Source organism: Taudactylus pleione, unplaced genomic scaffold (genome assembly GCF_031769625.1).
Source record: "Taudactylus pleione unplaced genomic scaffold, aTauple2 ptg000333l, whole genome shotgun sequence".
Taxonomy (NCBI): domain Eukaryota; kingdom Metazoa; phylum Chordata; class Amphibia; order Anura; family Myobatrachidae; genus Taudactylus; species Taudactylus pleione.
The window spans coordinates 5,686,321-5,703,852 of record NW_028284734.1 but is presented as its reverse complement, the minus strand read 5'-3'; the positions used below and the strand labels follow the sequence as shown (position 1 = coordinate 5,703,852).

General features: G+C 42.8%; 1 protein-coding gene across 3 annotated transcripts in view; it reads left to right on the top strand.

Annotated features, from left to right (window-relative positions):
• The window catches only part of ARHGEF28 (Rho guanine nucleotide exchange factor 28), a 287,796-nt gene that overhangs the window by 208,708 nt on the left and 61,556 nt on the right, over window positions 1-17,532 (top strand). For 2 of the 3 annotated variants that reach the window (XM_088443750.1, XM_088443752.1), the window contains 4 exons: window positions 2,813-2,864; window positions 15,125-15,272; window positions 15,540-15,661; window positions 15,981-16,130. In XM_088443750.1, coding sequence (XP_088299876.1) covers window positions 2,813-2,864; window positions 15,125-15,272; window positions 15,540-15,661; window positions 15,981-16,130 — 472 coding nt within the window. The remainder of the gene's footprint in view (window positions 1-2,812; window positions 2,865-15,124; window positions 15,273-15,539; window positions 15,662-15,980; window positions 16,131-17,532) is intronic. The other variant, XM_088443751.1, reaches the window with a different exon arrangement.

Below are 17,532 nucleotides of genomic sequence, written 5' to 3'. Positions count from 1 at the left end.
TTAGACCGCGCTAAACTTTTCAGCCTGGATAAGTTAAGTGTTTCACCAAAGCACCCAGAAAATGCTAGTAGGACTGGGTGTGGGACAACCATTATATCATTATATCGGCGTGATATGGGGACTTACTTTTTATATGCATTAGTAATTCACTTTCAATTTATGGGAAATTCTCATATCCTAGATCTGTCATAAGATTAAATATATGAAAAATAATAACAATAAAATGTTTTTTTTTTTTTTTTTTTAGAAATTGTGTTTATTCTATAAAACTATTAGAACTTTTAAATTGCTGACTTTTCAAGTTAAATTCCTGAGCTGATATACTCACCGACTACTCAGTTTGCTAAAGTGTATTACCTACACAAATGTTGGTTGAACTTACATTTAAGGGAATGCATCCTATTTATTTGACAAGGAGCCAATGACACTTGTGCCTGAGCCTTTGTTCGTGAGACCCAATGATGTCACTAAATCACTGCATCCGGCTTTTGACACTCTCATTTGATATGTGCCAGATATTTAGTACATAACTTAGTATGGCTTAGTATATCCTGTTTCTGGTCTAATGCACCTTTTTATCTCCTGCCCGTTACCTGCCATGAACCTCAAGATCCTGACAAACACAGCAAAGTCAAACAATAGATGTAGCATATTATTAACGCAACAGACCATACAGTGATTCTCAGAACCTGTTTCATAGATGACGTTGTGTAATTTGGGGTTACCAGTTTACTGTACCTCACCTTGGGGAATCTGTATAGACTTAGCTTCCCCTAAGGAATAGTACAACAGCGCTACTGATCACATATTAGAAAGCACCTTAATGACTGGCCTGTAATGCAGCTTAGTGGCCAACATTATTGCACAGTCCCTTATGGCTGGGAATTGTAACAGGACTAATTTAACCATTGAAAACAATATGTTATGACTAATAATTATCTCATCACCAGAACACTAGCTGCAACAGGCCATGTTTTTGGGATTAATTTAATATTAAACGTGAATTAATCTATGAACTGTTTATTCATTACAATCTGTGCTGCAGTCACTGCAGGAGATGTGGTGTATTATATTTTATTAGAATCTGATAGGTTTGCGATGTACAACACCACTTGTTTCCCCCAGTGTTTTTTACTTAAAAAGACCAACGAGCTTTCAAAGTGAAATGCAAGTAGCGAAAACGCACAGAACGTTGCGAGCGACTTAGATTCATTTACTAGTTATAAAAGGTGTTTCAGGTTATGTATCCTGACCTACAGATGTGTCCCTGCTCATCTAGCCTCAATACGCCATGAAGCGCGGTATGCCTGGTATGAGTGAGCCGTCATCTGTGTGCGACTGAGACTGTAATGGTGGGTACACACTACACGATATGCTCCCTGAGCGATATCGTGTAGTGTTGTCCCCGGCAGGCTGTGCTCAATGTCGTTCATGACATTGAGCACAGCCGCTGAACGATATCATTACGATATCGTTCAGCGCCGAGCTCTCTCCCCCATTCCCTGACATGCTGGACTCCCTCCCGAGATCGTCAGGTTGGCCTGCATGTCAGCCCGATGAATGATAATGACGAACGACCCGCGGGAACGCGCGTCGTCGTTACGGTTCATCTTTTTGGGGTTAAAAATGGACGATAAAGTGGACAACTAAACGATAACGATATCGTTCAGTCGTCCACTTTATCGCCCAGTGTGTATGCACCTTAAACGGAACTTGGCATGGAAAAATCTGCGGCCGCTGCATCATAGCACTACTTATGTTGATTGAGGGACTCAGTCGCACACACAGATATACAAGTGTCACACATCACATTAATCAGCACAGTCTGCTGGTGCATCTCATTGCGACTTAGACGTATTTTCGGCAAAAAAAGAAGCAAAAATGACATCCAGCGCTAGCAAAGTCCCACGGGACCAGGCGTCAAGAGGGGCTGTTTGACACGATTGCAGAAAAGACGAGTGAGGACATATTTGTAGGAATAATGGAAGTTAATTGATCTATGGTAAGATATAATAATGGAGTAATAAGGCAGCAGGGCTGTGGTATAATGTTGATATTTAGAATGTCGACAGCATAATGTTGACATGGTCTGAATGTTGACATTCAGAATGTCGACCTTAAACATGCTGGCGTTCACAGCGTCGACATTGTGGATGTCAACTGTTTGCTAACAGTAAATGCGGCCTAACCCTAATCATAAAGTCCTGTGTCAGCATTGTGAATGTCAACATTTATGTCCATATTCTGAACCTGTTGACAATCTGAGATGGGAGTAGCTTCCACTACATAAGAATTACAGTTGTTCTTTTATTGTACAACAGTTTTTTTTTTTTATAATTTTGTTTTGTTTTGTTTAGTAATTTATTAGTTTTGATGTCACACGTTTGAGAAGGACATATTACAATACCACAAATCATGACATTGTTTAGATGCTCTTTTCCTGATTCCGGTTTATAGATTATTTAGCGTTACTAACAGTGTTACTATACGAGGTAAGCGTGCGATACAGTGGAGTACCCAGGCAGCTAGGGGAAGTGGTGACACTGCATCTGAGGTCGCGGTTAGGCTTCCTGTGTATCGGTGGCTCCTTCTCAAATGCGGCTGCTGCAATCTCAGTTGCTCCGCCCGTGTTCTGACCATGTGACATAATCCCAGTAGTGATTGGCTCTTTGTCCTATACATACAGTAGAAGATGGATCATTGCCATATTTAATCATGGAACATGCTGCAGCATTTATATTCCTAGAACATGTATTGGCGTAGAAATCGTATATCCATTCACTAGGTGAAAAATGTATGTTTTTATCATTAGAAGTTTCAGGACCGGTATCATCCCAAGTACAGGCAACCAGCTGTCATTTCAAGTAAGTGAAAAATAAATGATCTACCTTACAAGTTACAGTATAGTGACTGTTTTACAATACTTTGCTTAATCTTACTAACCTTGTCTGTATGAATGATTGTTCACCTTTACATCAAACTTGTACAGTGCATGTGTCTCATCTACGACCGCTGTTCTCCATGCTGATCTCACTAATACCTCCATTCTGAACGATCCTCCATGCTGGACTCCCTATTACCTTGTGCTACTCGCTTTTACACCTGGAGCAGCATGACCGAGTGCAGGCAACTTACAAAGCACATATCAGGCCGGGGCACAGCACAGATTCCTCATTGCTAGAGGTGTGCACCTCACTTCATGCAGGAGCGCCTAGATTTCTGCCAAAGCCCTTGGGTGTATGGAACAAGGCAGCTGTGTTTGATGTTTCACTGGACAATGGGAGGCAATTAGCGGAGTGAGAACATTGCGTGCATTGTATGGAGGTGGCACAGTGTTCTTTATCGTTTTTTCTAGCAAGATTATTAAAATGAACGTGTTAGAGAGTGCGGATTGCTATGTAGCGGGATGAATGGCCATTTCTACTCAGTAAAAGGACTTAATTTTGCCACTAGCAGAGTTGGTGGAGTTGTGTAGTATTAATTGGACATGCAGTATATTGCTCCTTCCAAGTGCGCTCTGAGTAGCCAGTTTCTTTACACACTTTGCTCAACATACAAGTGCTTTTTGTCCCGTGAATAAAAGTGCCAGTTACAAGTGGATATAAGATTTATAGTCGCTTCCACACTCTGGACAAGCCTTCATATGCTTATTTAATTCATTTCTGAAATAATTTCCATCAATGCTATAGTTATCTCCTCTCTGTAGCTCCTGAGCTGTGGTCCTGAGCCAGCAGCACTACACAAACACCAGGGATCCCAGTGGACTAGTGTCTGGTGGTTATGGGAGCTGTGTAATTGCCGAAACATTTAAAATCATTTAATAATGTTAATTATTGTAGGAAATAATATAAGTGCCTGTAAGGAGGTTGGTTAAAAATAAATAAAAGTACCCTGATTATACATACAGATATTGGCCCTCATTCAGAGCCGCACGTTAACAACAGTACGCTCGTTGCGTTCCGATGTTGACTAACCGCGCATGCGTCGGTGTTACACTGCGCATGTGCGTACGGCAGATTGCGAGCTTTTTTTCTCTCGTTCCTAAAATAGCGTACAGGAAGTGACATGTCAAATGTGATTGACAGAACAGGGCGTTTTTGGGTGTTGACGGGGGTGGAGATGAAAAAACGCAGGCGTGGCGAGGCGTTTTTGGGGCGTACATACATTAGCAGATGCGAACGTCAAATGTGTTCGGACCGTCTCATACGTCACTGGAACATCCGCTTTCCCTTCAAAATGCTCGCACAGCTTAGGGTCAGGATTACTCGACCACATTGGCGATGGCCTTCTCCTCCGTCCCGGGACTCAACGATGGTGCTGTGATTAATCGCGGCTGGTCAGTAAAGTAATTAGTGTTGGATTGAAAACCGGCTTGGTATGTGTTTGGAAAGCAGTTTATTGGGATAGCACAAAAGCGTACGCAGGTGGAAATCAGAGCTGCTAATGTCATGATTACACAATCAATTAGCGTACATTTTTGGTGTTTTATTTTGGCCACAATTTGTTGGTTATGGCCTATTGTAACAATAATGTCATCATGTTTTAATTAGCTCCCCTTTTTTTTTGGTTTACTGTGGAATTTGCATCGCTATGTGATTTTTTAAACGTTCCTTAAAGAGGCCTTTTTTTTTTTTTAAGAGGGTCAGTTTTTGCCTTTAGGGCCAGGATTAAATGTAACCCATTTGTACAATAATGTCACAATACAATGTCAGTTTTTTGTTTTAAATTTATTGTTTAAACACAAACAAATTGGCCTAATATTTTGTTGCCTTTTTTTTGTGGCAAAGATATTTGTTAAAAAAAAAAAAAAAGCCATAACTGGTAACATAAACGTAAATACCAAAATTAAAAACATTTCACAAGAAAGGAGAGGGAAGTTTTGACCAGAAAGGAATATGAGCCAAGCACAGAAGGAGTGTGGGAAAAGTCGCCATTGCTGTCACCGTTTTCTCGCCCGTTTGGCTGGGTGAGGGTGGGCGCCAGACCGGGTCCGGGATGCCATCGGGCTGGCCTGTCCAGAGGCAGATGTTGTGGCCTCTGGACTAGGCACAGGGATAGGCACATTTGGAGGATTGGCTGATGTTGTGCCAGAGGTGGAGGATCCGGATGTTCCGGCAGGAAGGGAGGTCGGCTCCACCATGTGCTGGCGAACGAGCTGCTCCAGGGCATCGGTGATGCGGATGTTGGCCCTGGTATTTTCCGCCAGGGCCTGAGCAATGGTCACGTTGGCCGCAGCATTTTGCTCCAGGGCCTCAGCCACCCGTATCAGACTGGCGTCCATCCTCTGCAGAATCTCCGTATGGAAATCCGATTTAAAATTGAGTTCTGTGAGGAGGCCCACTGCCTGCGAGGGGGCACGCCCTGGACTGGCTTCTGCAGGGTCCTCAGCCGGATGTACTGGTTCCTCCCCTGCAGAGCCAGCAGAAATTCTGCGGCCAAGGCTCCCCTCTGGAGCAGACTCATCCGCCTCTGTCTCTGTTAGGAAAAATGCGAAAAGACTCACATTAGACATCACAAGACTTACCTTGGCCAACATGAGGAGCCGCAAAGTCTGGCATGTCCGTATCCATGTTGGACACGCCAAACACCTCCACAGCCTGCACACACCCCTGTGCCAGCTCTTCTAAGTCTGTCAACTCCAATGACACAGGGGTGGGACCCCCACCTGTCCCCCTTGCATGCCTAGCCCTGTCGGCAAGTTTTTGCTTGAGACGATATTTGAAGTCTGCCCATCTGTGGAATGAAATTGGAACCATTATCCTTTTTTTTACAATGGGGTTTGTTTATAGGATGGGAAAGTGTTTACTTACCGCCGTTTGACATCCCGGGCTAGACGGACATAATCACCCACCCTATTGACAGCAACGGCGACCTCCTCCCACATTCTCCACTTCTGGCTTTGGCTCATATTCCTGGCTGCCTGGGGCAGGATGTCAACGCACTTCTGGATCAAAACCTCCATCTCCTTGCTTGTGAAATGTGGCTGCCTTTTTTTTTTGGCAGCTTTGGCGGGTTGACTGGGGCCAGCAGTCTCTTCCATGTCATCCTCCTCACCTATTTGGGTAAATATGCAGATTTAGCCACTTCACAACTTGCACAATATTATGTTTTTAAAGAATCATTGAGACAAAATGCATGAAGGCCTTACCGCCGGAATTTTGGCCATTGTTTCCCTGGTCTGAAGCCATGTCTCTGCTTCCAGAATGAAATCAACCAGAAATTAAATGTGATTTCGTGACGTATTTATACATGCGTCCTTAGTTTGCGGCCGCATCATTGATTGTGCGTCCCTATGATTCATCCTTAATTTGTGCGGGAAAATAAACACTATTTATGGCTTGGTGTGTGTGGAGTCGAGGTTGCGTTGTTGGATTGTTGGCGGTTAAGTTGGTTGGATTTGGTTGTTTGCGGTTGGAGGATTTGGCGGTGTTTGTATTTTTTTTGGTTTGCTACAGTTGTTTTGGTTTTCCGTTCGCATTTTTTTGGTTTATTTTTTGCCATCGTTTCCTGATTTGGTAAGTTTTGTGCAGTCTAATTTGTGGCCAATTGGTGTCTACTTCTGGTTTTTTGTTTGATATTTTTTTTTTAACACTAATTTCATCTATTTTAGTTTGTTTTGGCTTTCGGACCCAAAGACCTTTTTGAGGGAAATCTTATATATTCGATTTTGGTAAGTCCATTATTTTTCTTGCATTTGCGAACTAATTAACGCATTTTTGACTGTTGGTGTAGTGACTTGCATTTGCGAACTAATTAACGCATTTTTGACTGTTGGTGTAGTGACTTGCATTTGCGAAATAATTAACGCATTTTTGACTGTTGGTGTAGTGACTTGCATTTGCGAAATAATTAACGCATTTTTGACTGTTGGTGTAGTGACTTGCATTTGAGAACTAATTAACGCATTTTTGACTGTTGGTGTAGTGACTTGCATTTGCGAAATAATTAACGCATTTTTGACTGTTGGTGTAGTGACTTGCATTTGCGAAATAATTAACGCATTTTTGACTGTTGGTGTAGTGACTTGCATTTGAGAACTAATTAACGCATTTTTGACTGTTGGTGTAGTGACTTGCATTTGCGAAATAATTAACGCATTTTTGACTGTTGGTGTAGTGACTTGCATTTGCGAAATAATTAACGCATTTTTCGAGGCTTATTCATCATGTAAACCAGTTTTGCTTTTCCCTTTTCCATTTTTGGGGTCCATTTGACCCCTATTTGACGTACGGTGTGCAATGTCATTTTCATCGATGGCCAAATGTGTGTTTCGCCTATTTTATGTGTTGGCTTGCACCAATTTGACAAACATAAAATCACCCTCTAAATTTTTGATGTCTCATTTTTGGCTTTTTTACAGTTTATACGTATCATGACAATACCCCGGCATGTAAGCAGCTATGGATGGTATCATAAAGCTAAGTTGTTTTATGTTACTTTTGGGGTGGCTCAAAAGCCTTACATTGTAAACTTTGAATTTCAGGTAGATCTGGGGCGAATTGTTCTGGCCCTGCTCCCGGAAGACGACCAACCTCAAACTCGTCCCAGGCGTAGGCATCGTAGGCATGCAAGGCCCCAGATATTTCGAACACGTGTCACCCTTTTTGGAATGCCCGATGATGAGGTTTTAAGACGCTACCGTCTACCTCCCAAAATCATCATAGACACTCTCTCATTAATAGAAAGTGATCTTGAGCGGCAAATTGACAGTCCAACAGCAATACCACCACTGACGCAATTTATGGCGGTGTTACATTTCTGTGCCTCAGGATCGTTTCAAACAACGGTGGGAATAGTGGCGGGCATCTCCCAATCCTCCTTTTCCCGGATCCTGAGGGCAGTGATGGAGGCACTTTTCAAGCACCTCCATCATTTTATTAAAATGCCTTTGGATATGGGTGCCCTTAGTGTGGCCAAGGCCAATTTTTACCAAATAGCTGGCTTCCCACACATCATAGGGGTTGTGGATGGTACTCACATACCACTTCAGCCTCCAGCACGGCTGGAGGCAATATTTAGAAACCGTAAACACTATCACTCCCTGAATGTAATGGTGGTATGTGATGCCTCCCTCCAGATCCTGTCCCTGAATGCTAAATTACCAGGAAGTGCTCATGACTCCTTCGTCATCCGGCAATCAGGGATATGGCAGAAATTAACCAACCTACAAGCTGGTGATGCGTGGCTTCTGGGTAAGTGGAGACCTTTAGTACATAACAATGTTAAGCTTGATACACAGTGTTCCTGATGTCTATATTTTATCACAGGAGACAGTGGATACCCTTGCATGTCCTGGCTGCTCACTCCTTATTTGGCTCCCACACCAGGGCCACAAAGTGCGTATAATTCCGCACTTACAGCCACCAGGCAAGTGGTGGAGCGCTGTATCGGCCTTTTAAAAGGCCGATTCAGATGCCTCCACCGCTCTGGTGGCGAGCTCATGTATGTGCCGGATATGGTGTCTAAAATTGTGGTCCTGTGTGGGATATTTCACAACATTGCCATAAGGAGTGGTGTCCCAATGCAGCCAGAGGATGCCTTACCTGAGGATGGCCCCCCCGAGGTTGGTCGGAGGTCAGTATGTGGGGGGGCCATACGCGATGATGTTGTGGCCAGATTTTTTAGGTAAGTTGTAACAAAACTACAGTGTTTATACCTAATGTGTTTGTGTTTGTTTGCGAACATCTAATTTTGTGTTTTTTTTCTCACCATCTTCTGTTTGTTCACATAATCTTTGGCACTCCAACGCTCACTACTTCCTGCTACCCTTACCAAACCTGGATCTGGTCCTTTTGGGCATATATTCTGGAACCCATATCGCAACGCCATGTTTGTGGAATCATGTTGGCATGGTCCTTCGTCAACCAGTTCTTGATTTTTTGTTTTTATTTAATTATTTCTTAGTATGTGTTGTATTTGAATTTATCACTGTGTTCTTTTTTTGGGAGTGACCACTTTGTTTTCTCTGTTATGTTGTGAATAAATGTTTGGAGAGTGAATGGTCTTCCTTTTTTGGGACGTTAACAGCAAGTGTAACCAGGTTAACACAAGTTACATTTGACTAAGGGGTAATCCAGTACTGACGCCAGTTGAGCTAAACTGAAATATGTTTTCAGCTTCCCAACCCACACCAAAAGGAAGCCTGGCCCAACCTTGGGATTTGTAAGATTGGCCTAAGCAGCTTGCGCACCAACTAGGAACCTGTAAAATGTAGAAATATGTAATTGACACTACACCCAAAAAGGGAAATGACATTGTTACTGTTATGTGTTTCTTGTGTCTGTTTGACATACAAAGACAAAACACAATCTAACTTTTAAAAAAGGGAAATCCTTGCAGGAACAGTCTACTTATGTCAGGCTAAACTATCTTGGTTTTGGATTTAAAAAATGAGCCAGAACGTATATTTGTATGAAAAAATTTATTTTGAAAAGTTAACAAAAATAAAAAAACTACTGGCGAAGGAGGCCAGACAGCCGGTCGAGGGCCACAAGAATGCCAATTACATGTTGGCGCATCTGGCCAACACAATCCGCCACCTCTTGCCGACGCCTCTGTTCCTCTGTGGGTGATAAAAGTGTGTGGGTTAATACAACAATAGGGAATCCACATTAAAAAAACAAAAACACAACGAAATCACTCCTAAACCTAAAAAAACATAAAAAAAGGGGGTGCTGCCAAAAATACAAGGCCTATGTACAAATTCCCACAGGTGTGATATGTGTATGTTGAAATCACCAGGAAGAGGTAAAGGCAAACTGTGAAATCACCAAAAGTCAAGCCACAAAAACACGAAGAAAGGCACGACACATGATTACATACAAACAGTTTGTGCTTTAAAAAAAAAATAAATAAAAACATACCGGGAGCCAAAACGGGAGCTCCGGAAATGCCTCCATGATCCTCCTCGGAGGATCCGTCATTCCCCAAAGAATGGGGAGGAGTTATGATGGACTCCGGGGAGGGGGTAATTGGAAGAGGGGTGGGTGGAGGAGAGGGGGAAGTGGGACGGAGGGGAAGGAGGCCCGACATTTCCGGGAGAGGGTCTGGGAAGGATGGGGAGGAGTGGGGAATAGGGGAAAGATTTGGGGTGGAGTGTTGGCTGGGGGTTGGGGATAGTGGCCGGGAACGCCGTCTGGACGGACGGTGACGGCGGAGTCTTGGCTGTCCCCCTAAAATATGTCAAAGAAATTGCGGTTAGTTTATGGACAAATCCGGGGACCAAAACTAAAAAAAAAACACAACCCAAAAAATAAGCCAAATAGGAGTAGAATGAATAAATCAGAAATAGAGGGAAAACATGCACACGCAGATATGAGTGCAAATAATAAATAGGACAGACAGGAAAACATGCACACGCAGATATGAGTACAAATAATAAATAGGACAGACAGGAAAACATGCACACGCAGATATGAGTACAAATAATAAATAGGACAGACAGGAAAACATGCACACGCAGTTTGCCCCACAAACACAAACATTAAAACCACAATACATAACACTTACTTTCCTCGATCTGCATGCGAAAGCATGCCAGCAAGCGGGGCGTTCGCCGTTGCAGGTCGGACCACCTGCGCTCCAGCTGCCCGATGTTGCGGCGTGAGCCGAAGGACCGCAGGCGGGACCGTGCCTCCGCATACGCGGAGCGCTTCTGCCGGTTGGTGATGGGTGGAGGCTGGCTGGTGATCCGGCGATCCATGACCTCCTTAAGCACCAGCAGCTCGCGCCTGGTGAATGCGGAGGCTCTCATGATGGCAATGGTGTTTTTCTTAAAAATCATTTTTGATAAAGTGTGTAAAAATTTTCTGATTGGCTAATGTATTTTGGAAATTAACAGGAGCAATTTTATTGGTTAGTGTATGAGTCATGTGTTCGACAGGGCCAGAAATCTCTGGAGAGTTATGATAGGCTTGATGCAGTGACATGCGTAAGCAAATTTAAATAAAGAAATGAACCCAGGGAAATATGCGGGGATCCACAGCAATAGAACAATTGTTTAATTGTGGTTCACATGTTTTTTGAACAATAAAAGCGAATGTTTCATCCGTACGTATTCTGCGGGTAAACACAAACACGGACAAGAGTAAAGTTTCTTGCATTGTGTTGAAAAAAAACAAACAATTAAGCTAATTGATACATTGATTGGCATGATACGATTGATGGAGGTAGGCAGAATAAAGGAGCAGGTAATCGACATCTGACAAGGCCACTTCCTGTTTATACTTGTGCGTGCGTTCCTTTCAAGCCATTTCGGGGATGTATGCTCGCTATTTCGTACGCTCGTTAGTTAGAGGAGGGGTCGTCAGAGTTTAGGGAGGAATTTTAGATGCGAACGAAAATACGAGCGAGCCATTGCATTTAAATATTTTTGTACGTACGCCTAACGTACGTGCGCCCGCTTGCGAGTGGGTCTGAATCAGGGCCATAGTCGCTTTGTGGCCTGATGTGTAAATAGAGACAACAGGCCATCAGGACTTATGGAAGGTGAAAAAAAAACATTTAGTTATTAAAAATAAAGAAACAAAATGTTATTTATTCTGCAACACTCAGCAGCATAATATACATATAAAGTATGAACATTATGTATCATTAATGTACTGTATGTCCCTCTTGTGACAGGCAACTGTCGCAAGAGGGACATAAACTTTGCTCACTGGGTAATGTTTATTGAATGCTTGGTTTCGGTTAACCCTGTCCTGACAACACTGAAATTGATGCAAAGCACAGGTTCTAAAACCCTGTCCTCGTGACCCCAAACAGTACATGTTTTCTTCCAGGTCTCCTCACAGAAAGTGAAATAATTAGCTCCACCTGTGGATCTTTTAAAATGTGTCAGTGAGTAATAAATACATCTGTGCACCTGCTAGGTGACCTGGAAAACATGAACTGTGTGGGGTCCTGAGGACCTAGTTTGAGAACCACTCATGCAAAGCAATGGGAAAGTGTCTCCACACGCCCATTCCCTTGCGCTGAATGTTTGATTTCAGCACTCGTGTACAAGCCTTGTGATCTTCAACACATTACTTTATCTCCTGATGTATGTTTGGGCATCAGAACACTAGATTGAAAGCCTTATTCAGCACCGTTCTGTGTACCGTTCTAGGTAAAACAGTATACACTATACACTACATCATAATGAGATGCGGTCAATATCCTGACCGCGGGGATTCCAGTGCTCAGACTGCCGGCGCCGGAAAACCGAAGGTAAGTAGCTTAGCATTAGGGTTAGGCACTAGGGGGAGGGTTAGGTTTAGGCACCTGGGGAGGGGAGGGAGAGGTGGAGGGTTAGAATACTGACCCGTCATTGTCTGTTTCCTAACCCTGTCAGGATTCTGACTGCCGGTATCCTGAGCGTCGGTATCCCGTACCCATCCCATCATAACAATGACAACTGTAAAGATGTGTCCTCAGAGAACGGAGCCATAAACTACAATTAGCAACGGAGCGGGCTTCAATAATGTTAACAGAGCGCGTACAGAGTATAATTGACAAGCTCCTCAGTAACAATAAAGCATTATATCACTGGCGGGAGGCTTTAGTAGTCCGTACACAAATGCAGGCTAACTTCTCTAGTGTTTCCGTATGTGTGTGCTGTTATCTCTCTCCTACTCACTGTATATTCTGTATGTGCAGAACAACTCTCTAAATCTCAAGGGCTTTATGTACTAGCTACAAACTTTGCAAGTGTATTTATATATACTGTACACAAACAAACCAAATGTATTGGCCGCACAAGTGCTTTGTTTTGAAAAGTTTTGTCATAATATTATCACTATATGTGTGATACAAGAATACATAAGTAATTTAACAATACAGAGTGTTTCTCTCGCTATTGGCCCCAAAGTTTTTCTTACAACTTTTAAAATAATTGACGTAATATAGTGAAATGTGACGGACATACCTTGGTCTATGAGAAACATGAGGAAGTCATAGCAAGTGTTGAAAGTGTTCACCATTAGCAACCAGGCTAGCTTGAACGCCTTGCTCTATGCTATGGAAGGTTTTAACATATTGGGAGTCACAGGGGTATATTTACTAAAGTGAGAGTTTTTAAGGTGGGTATACACTGCACAGATATATCTGCAGATGATGGTCATTCATACACACTTGAACGACCATCATCAGCTTCTGGCAGGGAGGTGTATCCCGCCTCCCTCCCCGCGGCCTCTGCTGCATGTGTACCGGCAGACTGCCCGTACACACTGCACGATGGACAGATAAATCTGCAGATATATGTGCAGCACAGCCGACGTGATATGTCTGTGAACAACGTTGTTCAGACATATTGCTGGTACACACTGGCTGATGGGCACCATATATATTGGCCGATCAATTGATCGGCCAATATATCTGTCAGTGAGTAACCAGCTATAGAGGTGGAGATGTTGCTTATAGCAACCAATCAGATTCTAGCTATCTTCTAGAAGGTGCTAGATAACTGTTAAGTAGAATCTGACTGGTTGCTATGGGCATTTCTAAAAACTCTCACTTTAGTTAATATACAATACCCCACAGTCTCAATTTCTTGCTAAATGTTTCCTCTCAGTGCCATGAGAGTCCGTGGCTTGTTCAGGTAAACTTTCCCTTAACATGCCCCATAGGAAGAAATCCAGTTGTGTAACGTCAAGCAACCGGTTCATATCTGCACATAACGCAGACACGATGAATGTGGGCGCCTCAGTACACAACACCGCTGTCATAAGCAGGAATATATACTGACTAGCAGTGGCAGCTCCAGAGGTGGTGCTGCAGCACAGTCCATAATTCAGATAGGGGAACCACACCAACTGCCACCCTCACTGGTTATATCCTCACTGGCAGTTGGTGTGGCTCCCCTATTTGAATTTTGGATTGTGCTGCTGACTAGGGGGGTGAACAGCTGGCCTTCACTTTGCACATGCTTGAACAGCTGGCCTGGATGCTAATGGCGAACACTTTAAACCATTGGTTCCCAAACTTTTTAGAATCACGGCGCCCTAGAGTATCAGCATTTTTTTAACGAAACCCTTGGGCCAAAAGTTTTTTATTGAGAATTCCAGCAAAAATTTAAATGAAGTAAATTGTGCTTATATGTTACCCTTAGGGTCAGTTATGTGGTGGGTGACAGGGCTGCACTTATTTTTTTTTTTTTTTGGTCCACATATTTTTTGATAGTCAAAACTAATGCTGATGACTGCCAATCACACTGACTATAAAATTATTTTATTTGGTACTGGACCACCAACCCGTAGTACCCCTACAAGTGACCTGAGGCACCCCAGGGTGCGACAGCACCCAGTTTGGGAACTACTGCCTTAAACACTTGCTAAGACTTCCTCGTGTTTCTAATAGAACAAGGTATGTCTGGGTCATCTTTTACTAAATTACGTCAATTACTTTATAAGTTATAAGATAAACTTTGGGGCCAATAGCGAGTGACACTCCCTATATAATATCAGGATAATGGTCACACAATTCAAGTGATAAATATGCCACTTAATGAATCCTCATTTTCATACATAATCCTTTTACATACTAACAACTTCAAACCGTTGTTCCCAGTGTAACCGGCAAAGGGGGGAGATTTAAATAAGCTGGTGCACATTAGACAATATTCGGCCCGGACCATCACATCGTCAAAATCGTCTAGTGTGTACCCATTATGTCGGCCGTTGCGTGATCCCACGGGGTCGTCAGTCGCATCTATATGCTGCTCAATCTGACAATGTGACTGACTGCCCCATGCAGCGGGATGCAGCAGGGGCCAACATATCGGGTGGCCGGGCACCATATCGTCTAATGTGCACCGCCCGCCCGATATGTCGGGGCGGGGGTCGTCGGTCACATCGATGGGTATACACATCGTTTAGTGTGTACCCAGCTTGGGAGAGAGAAAGTGGAGAGAGATAAAGTACCAACCAATCAGCTGTCACGTTACAGGCTGTGTTTGAGCTGATTAGTTGGTACTTGATCTCTCTCAAGGGTTAGTACATCTACCCCAAATATGCTAAGAATGGCACCTCCTGATACCAATGAGTGGATAAGAGGAACCTGTCCTGTGACAAGCTTCTCCTCTTTGCACACTTTCCTCATTGGGATATCTGCTCATTGTAATTAAATGTTGTTATTAATAACATTACAGATTCGTCTTTCAAGGATGTCCCTCAGCCAGTTCCCTCTGCTATTACTCTCACCACATCCGTGTCTCTTGGAGCATCCTCTGGAAAGAAAGACTCTGCACAGTCAATAAATCCACTGACCAGAAGCATTACCTTGGCCAGTATAGACAGGTATGTGACTCATAGTTGTGAATATACTTTTTGAAGTGAACAATCTAACATCTCATTCCTTACACGGGTGGAAGCTGTGACTTGTCCATTGATGTGTGTAGTGCACATTCCAATATTTGGTGTGTGTTCCATATGTAATCTAGGCGTATGTGCATTGGGACTGATTCAGATACGGTCCCTGAATGTCAGTCACTTTCCACTTCACTGTGAGTGGTGCCTATTATTCGTGGCATCTTTAACTTCACCTTGTCCTTTCTCATAATACAGGAGATCAGACCAGTCATTGGAATCTGATGGAGATACAAGTGGCTCTAGATCCAGGTCACAGTCGGAAGAGCTGTTGCAAACCATGGGAACCCCTCCCTCAATTGATGCCTTCCCCATTGAAGGTTTATTTACAACTTATGTAATGGCTCTTAGATGACTGTGTTTAGTATTGCATGCTAAGTTACTATAGCTGCACCCTGCCTGCTCTAACTTTCCATTCTTTTGCAGATTTTAATTATAGACATATACTCTTTCTGTTTTTTGTAGCATAAGCGAACACAGTTTAGAAAATGTGCACCAACGTTTTGTCAATTTGAAAAACAATGTTATCTCATACGTAGCTTTTATTTGTAATGTTTCGTTCACTGAAATGCCTTTAGAGTGTCTTTAGTTTATATAGAATATAAAATGGGTAACTCCTGCGATGATCTTTTCACCTAGATGTTGTAGACGCAGCTCTGTCTAGTGACTTCAGTGACTTCAGTGGGGACACTCTGGAGTTTGAAGCAGAGTCATGGAGTTTGGTGGTAGAGTCGTCTTTCTGCAGCAAGCAAGAAAAAGACGTGATCAAGCGGCAAGATGTTATTTTTGGTAAGAAACCAGTAGTCTTATGGAAAGAAAACAAGGGGAGACACTTTGTATTAGCAGTGGAACAATGAGATTGTATAGCTGGGACTTAGCACCTCTGTCAATATGCATGATATTTCTACAAACATTTCACTCATCTTTAGTGTAAATGGACAATATTTGAAGCACCAAAGAAAATCAAAACTTTCTTAACTTAGATTTATTTAAATGGTAAAAAGTGACCAAAATATTACCCAATTATAATTGTGCCACTTGAGTTGCACAGATTTCACAATAGGAACGGGTGTGGTATACCATTGGCAGAATGTCAATTTTTACCATGTCGGTGCATTCTGCATGTCGGCGATGAGAATGTTGACAGTACTATTTTAGTCACGCAGTTTATCCTTAACCCTTACTGCAGCCTAAGCGTTATAAGTTCATAATGTAGACATGCATGGGGGTATACTATTTTTACTAAAGTGGAAGTTTTTAGAAGTGGAGATGTTGCCCATAGCAACCAATCAGATTCTACGTAACATTTAACTAGCATTGGGTTCCCGACTTCATATAATAAAACTTTCCAAGACACCCTAATGCCTATGATGCTCCAAGCATTTAATGCAGTCTCTGATGAACAACATTTTTCAGCTCAATCTTTAGAGGCAGATATCACCATCATCCCCAAGGAGGGGGATCCTTTCCGTAACCCTAGTTATAGACCTATATCCCTCTTAATCGTGGATTTGAAACTTTATGCAAAGCTTATTGCAAATAGATTAAAATTATTTTTGCCTTCAGTGATCCATACAGACCAGGTGGGTTTTGTCTTGGGTTGCGAGGCTCGAGACGACACAACCAAAATGCTTAACTCAATCCACTTAGCGACCCGGTCACCAGAGACTTCAACGATCTTATGCACTGATGCCGAGAAGGCTTTCGACCGCATTAGTTGGACATTTATGCAGGGTCTGTTAGAATATATGGGGCTCAACCGAATGTCACTGCACAGAATTTTAGCGCTCTACAGGGGACTTTCCGCCAGAATTAAAATAAATGGAGATTTTTCTAAAGCGGTCCAGATATCTAACAGGACACGGCAATGGTGCCCGCTGTCTCCGTTGATATTAGTGTTATGCATGGAGACTCTTGCGCAGGCCATAAGAGTCAATCCAAATATTTTGGGTTTACGGGTGGGAGATTCGGAATATAAATTAGCTCTTTATGCTGCTGATCTGCTAGCAATCATTACAAACCCCACGATCTCCCTATTTTGATGAAAGAATTTAATCTTTAGTGAACTTTCCTTTTTTAAAATCAATTATTCCAAATCGGTAGCTATGAACCTCACTGTTAATACTTCGGTTATTACTAGTCTGCAACAGGCCTTTGCCTTTCAGTGGCATCCCTCGCACTTAAAATATTT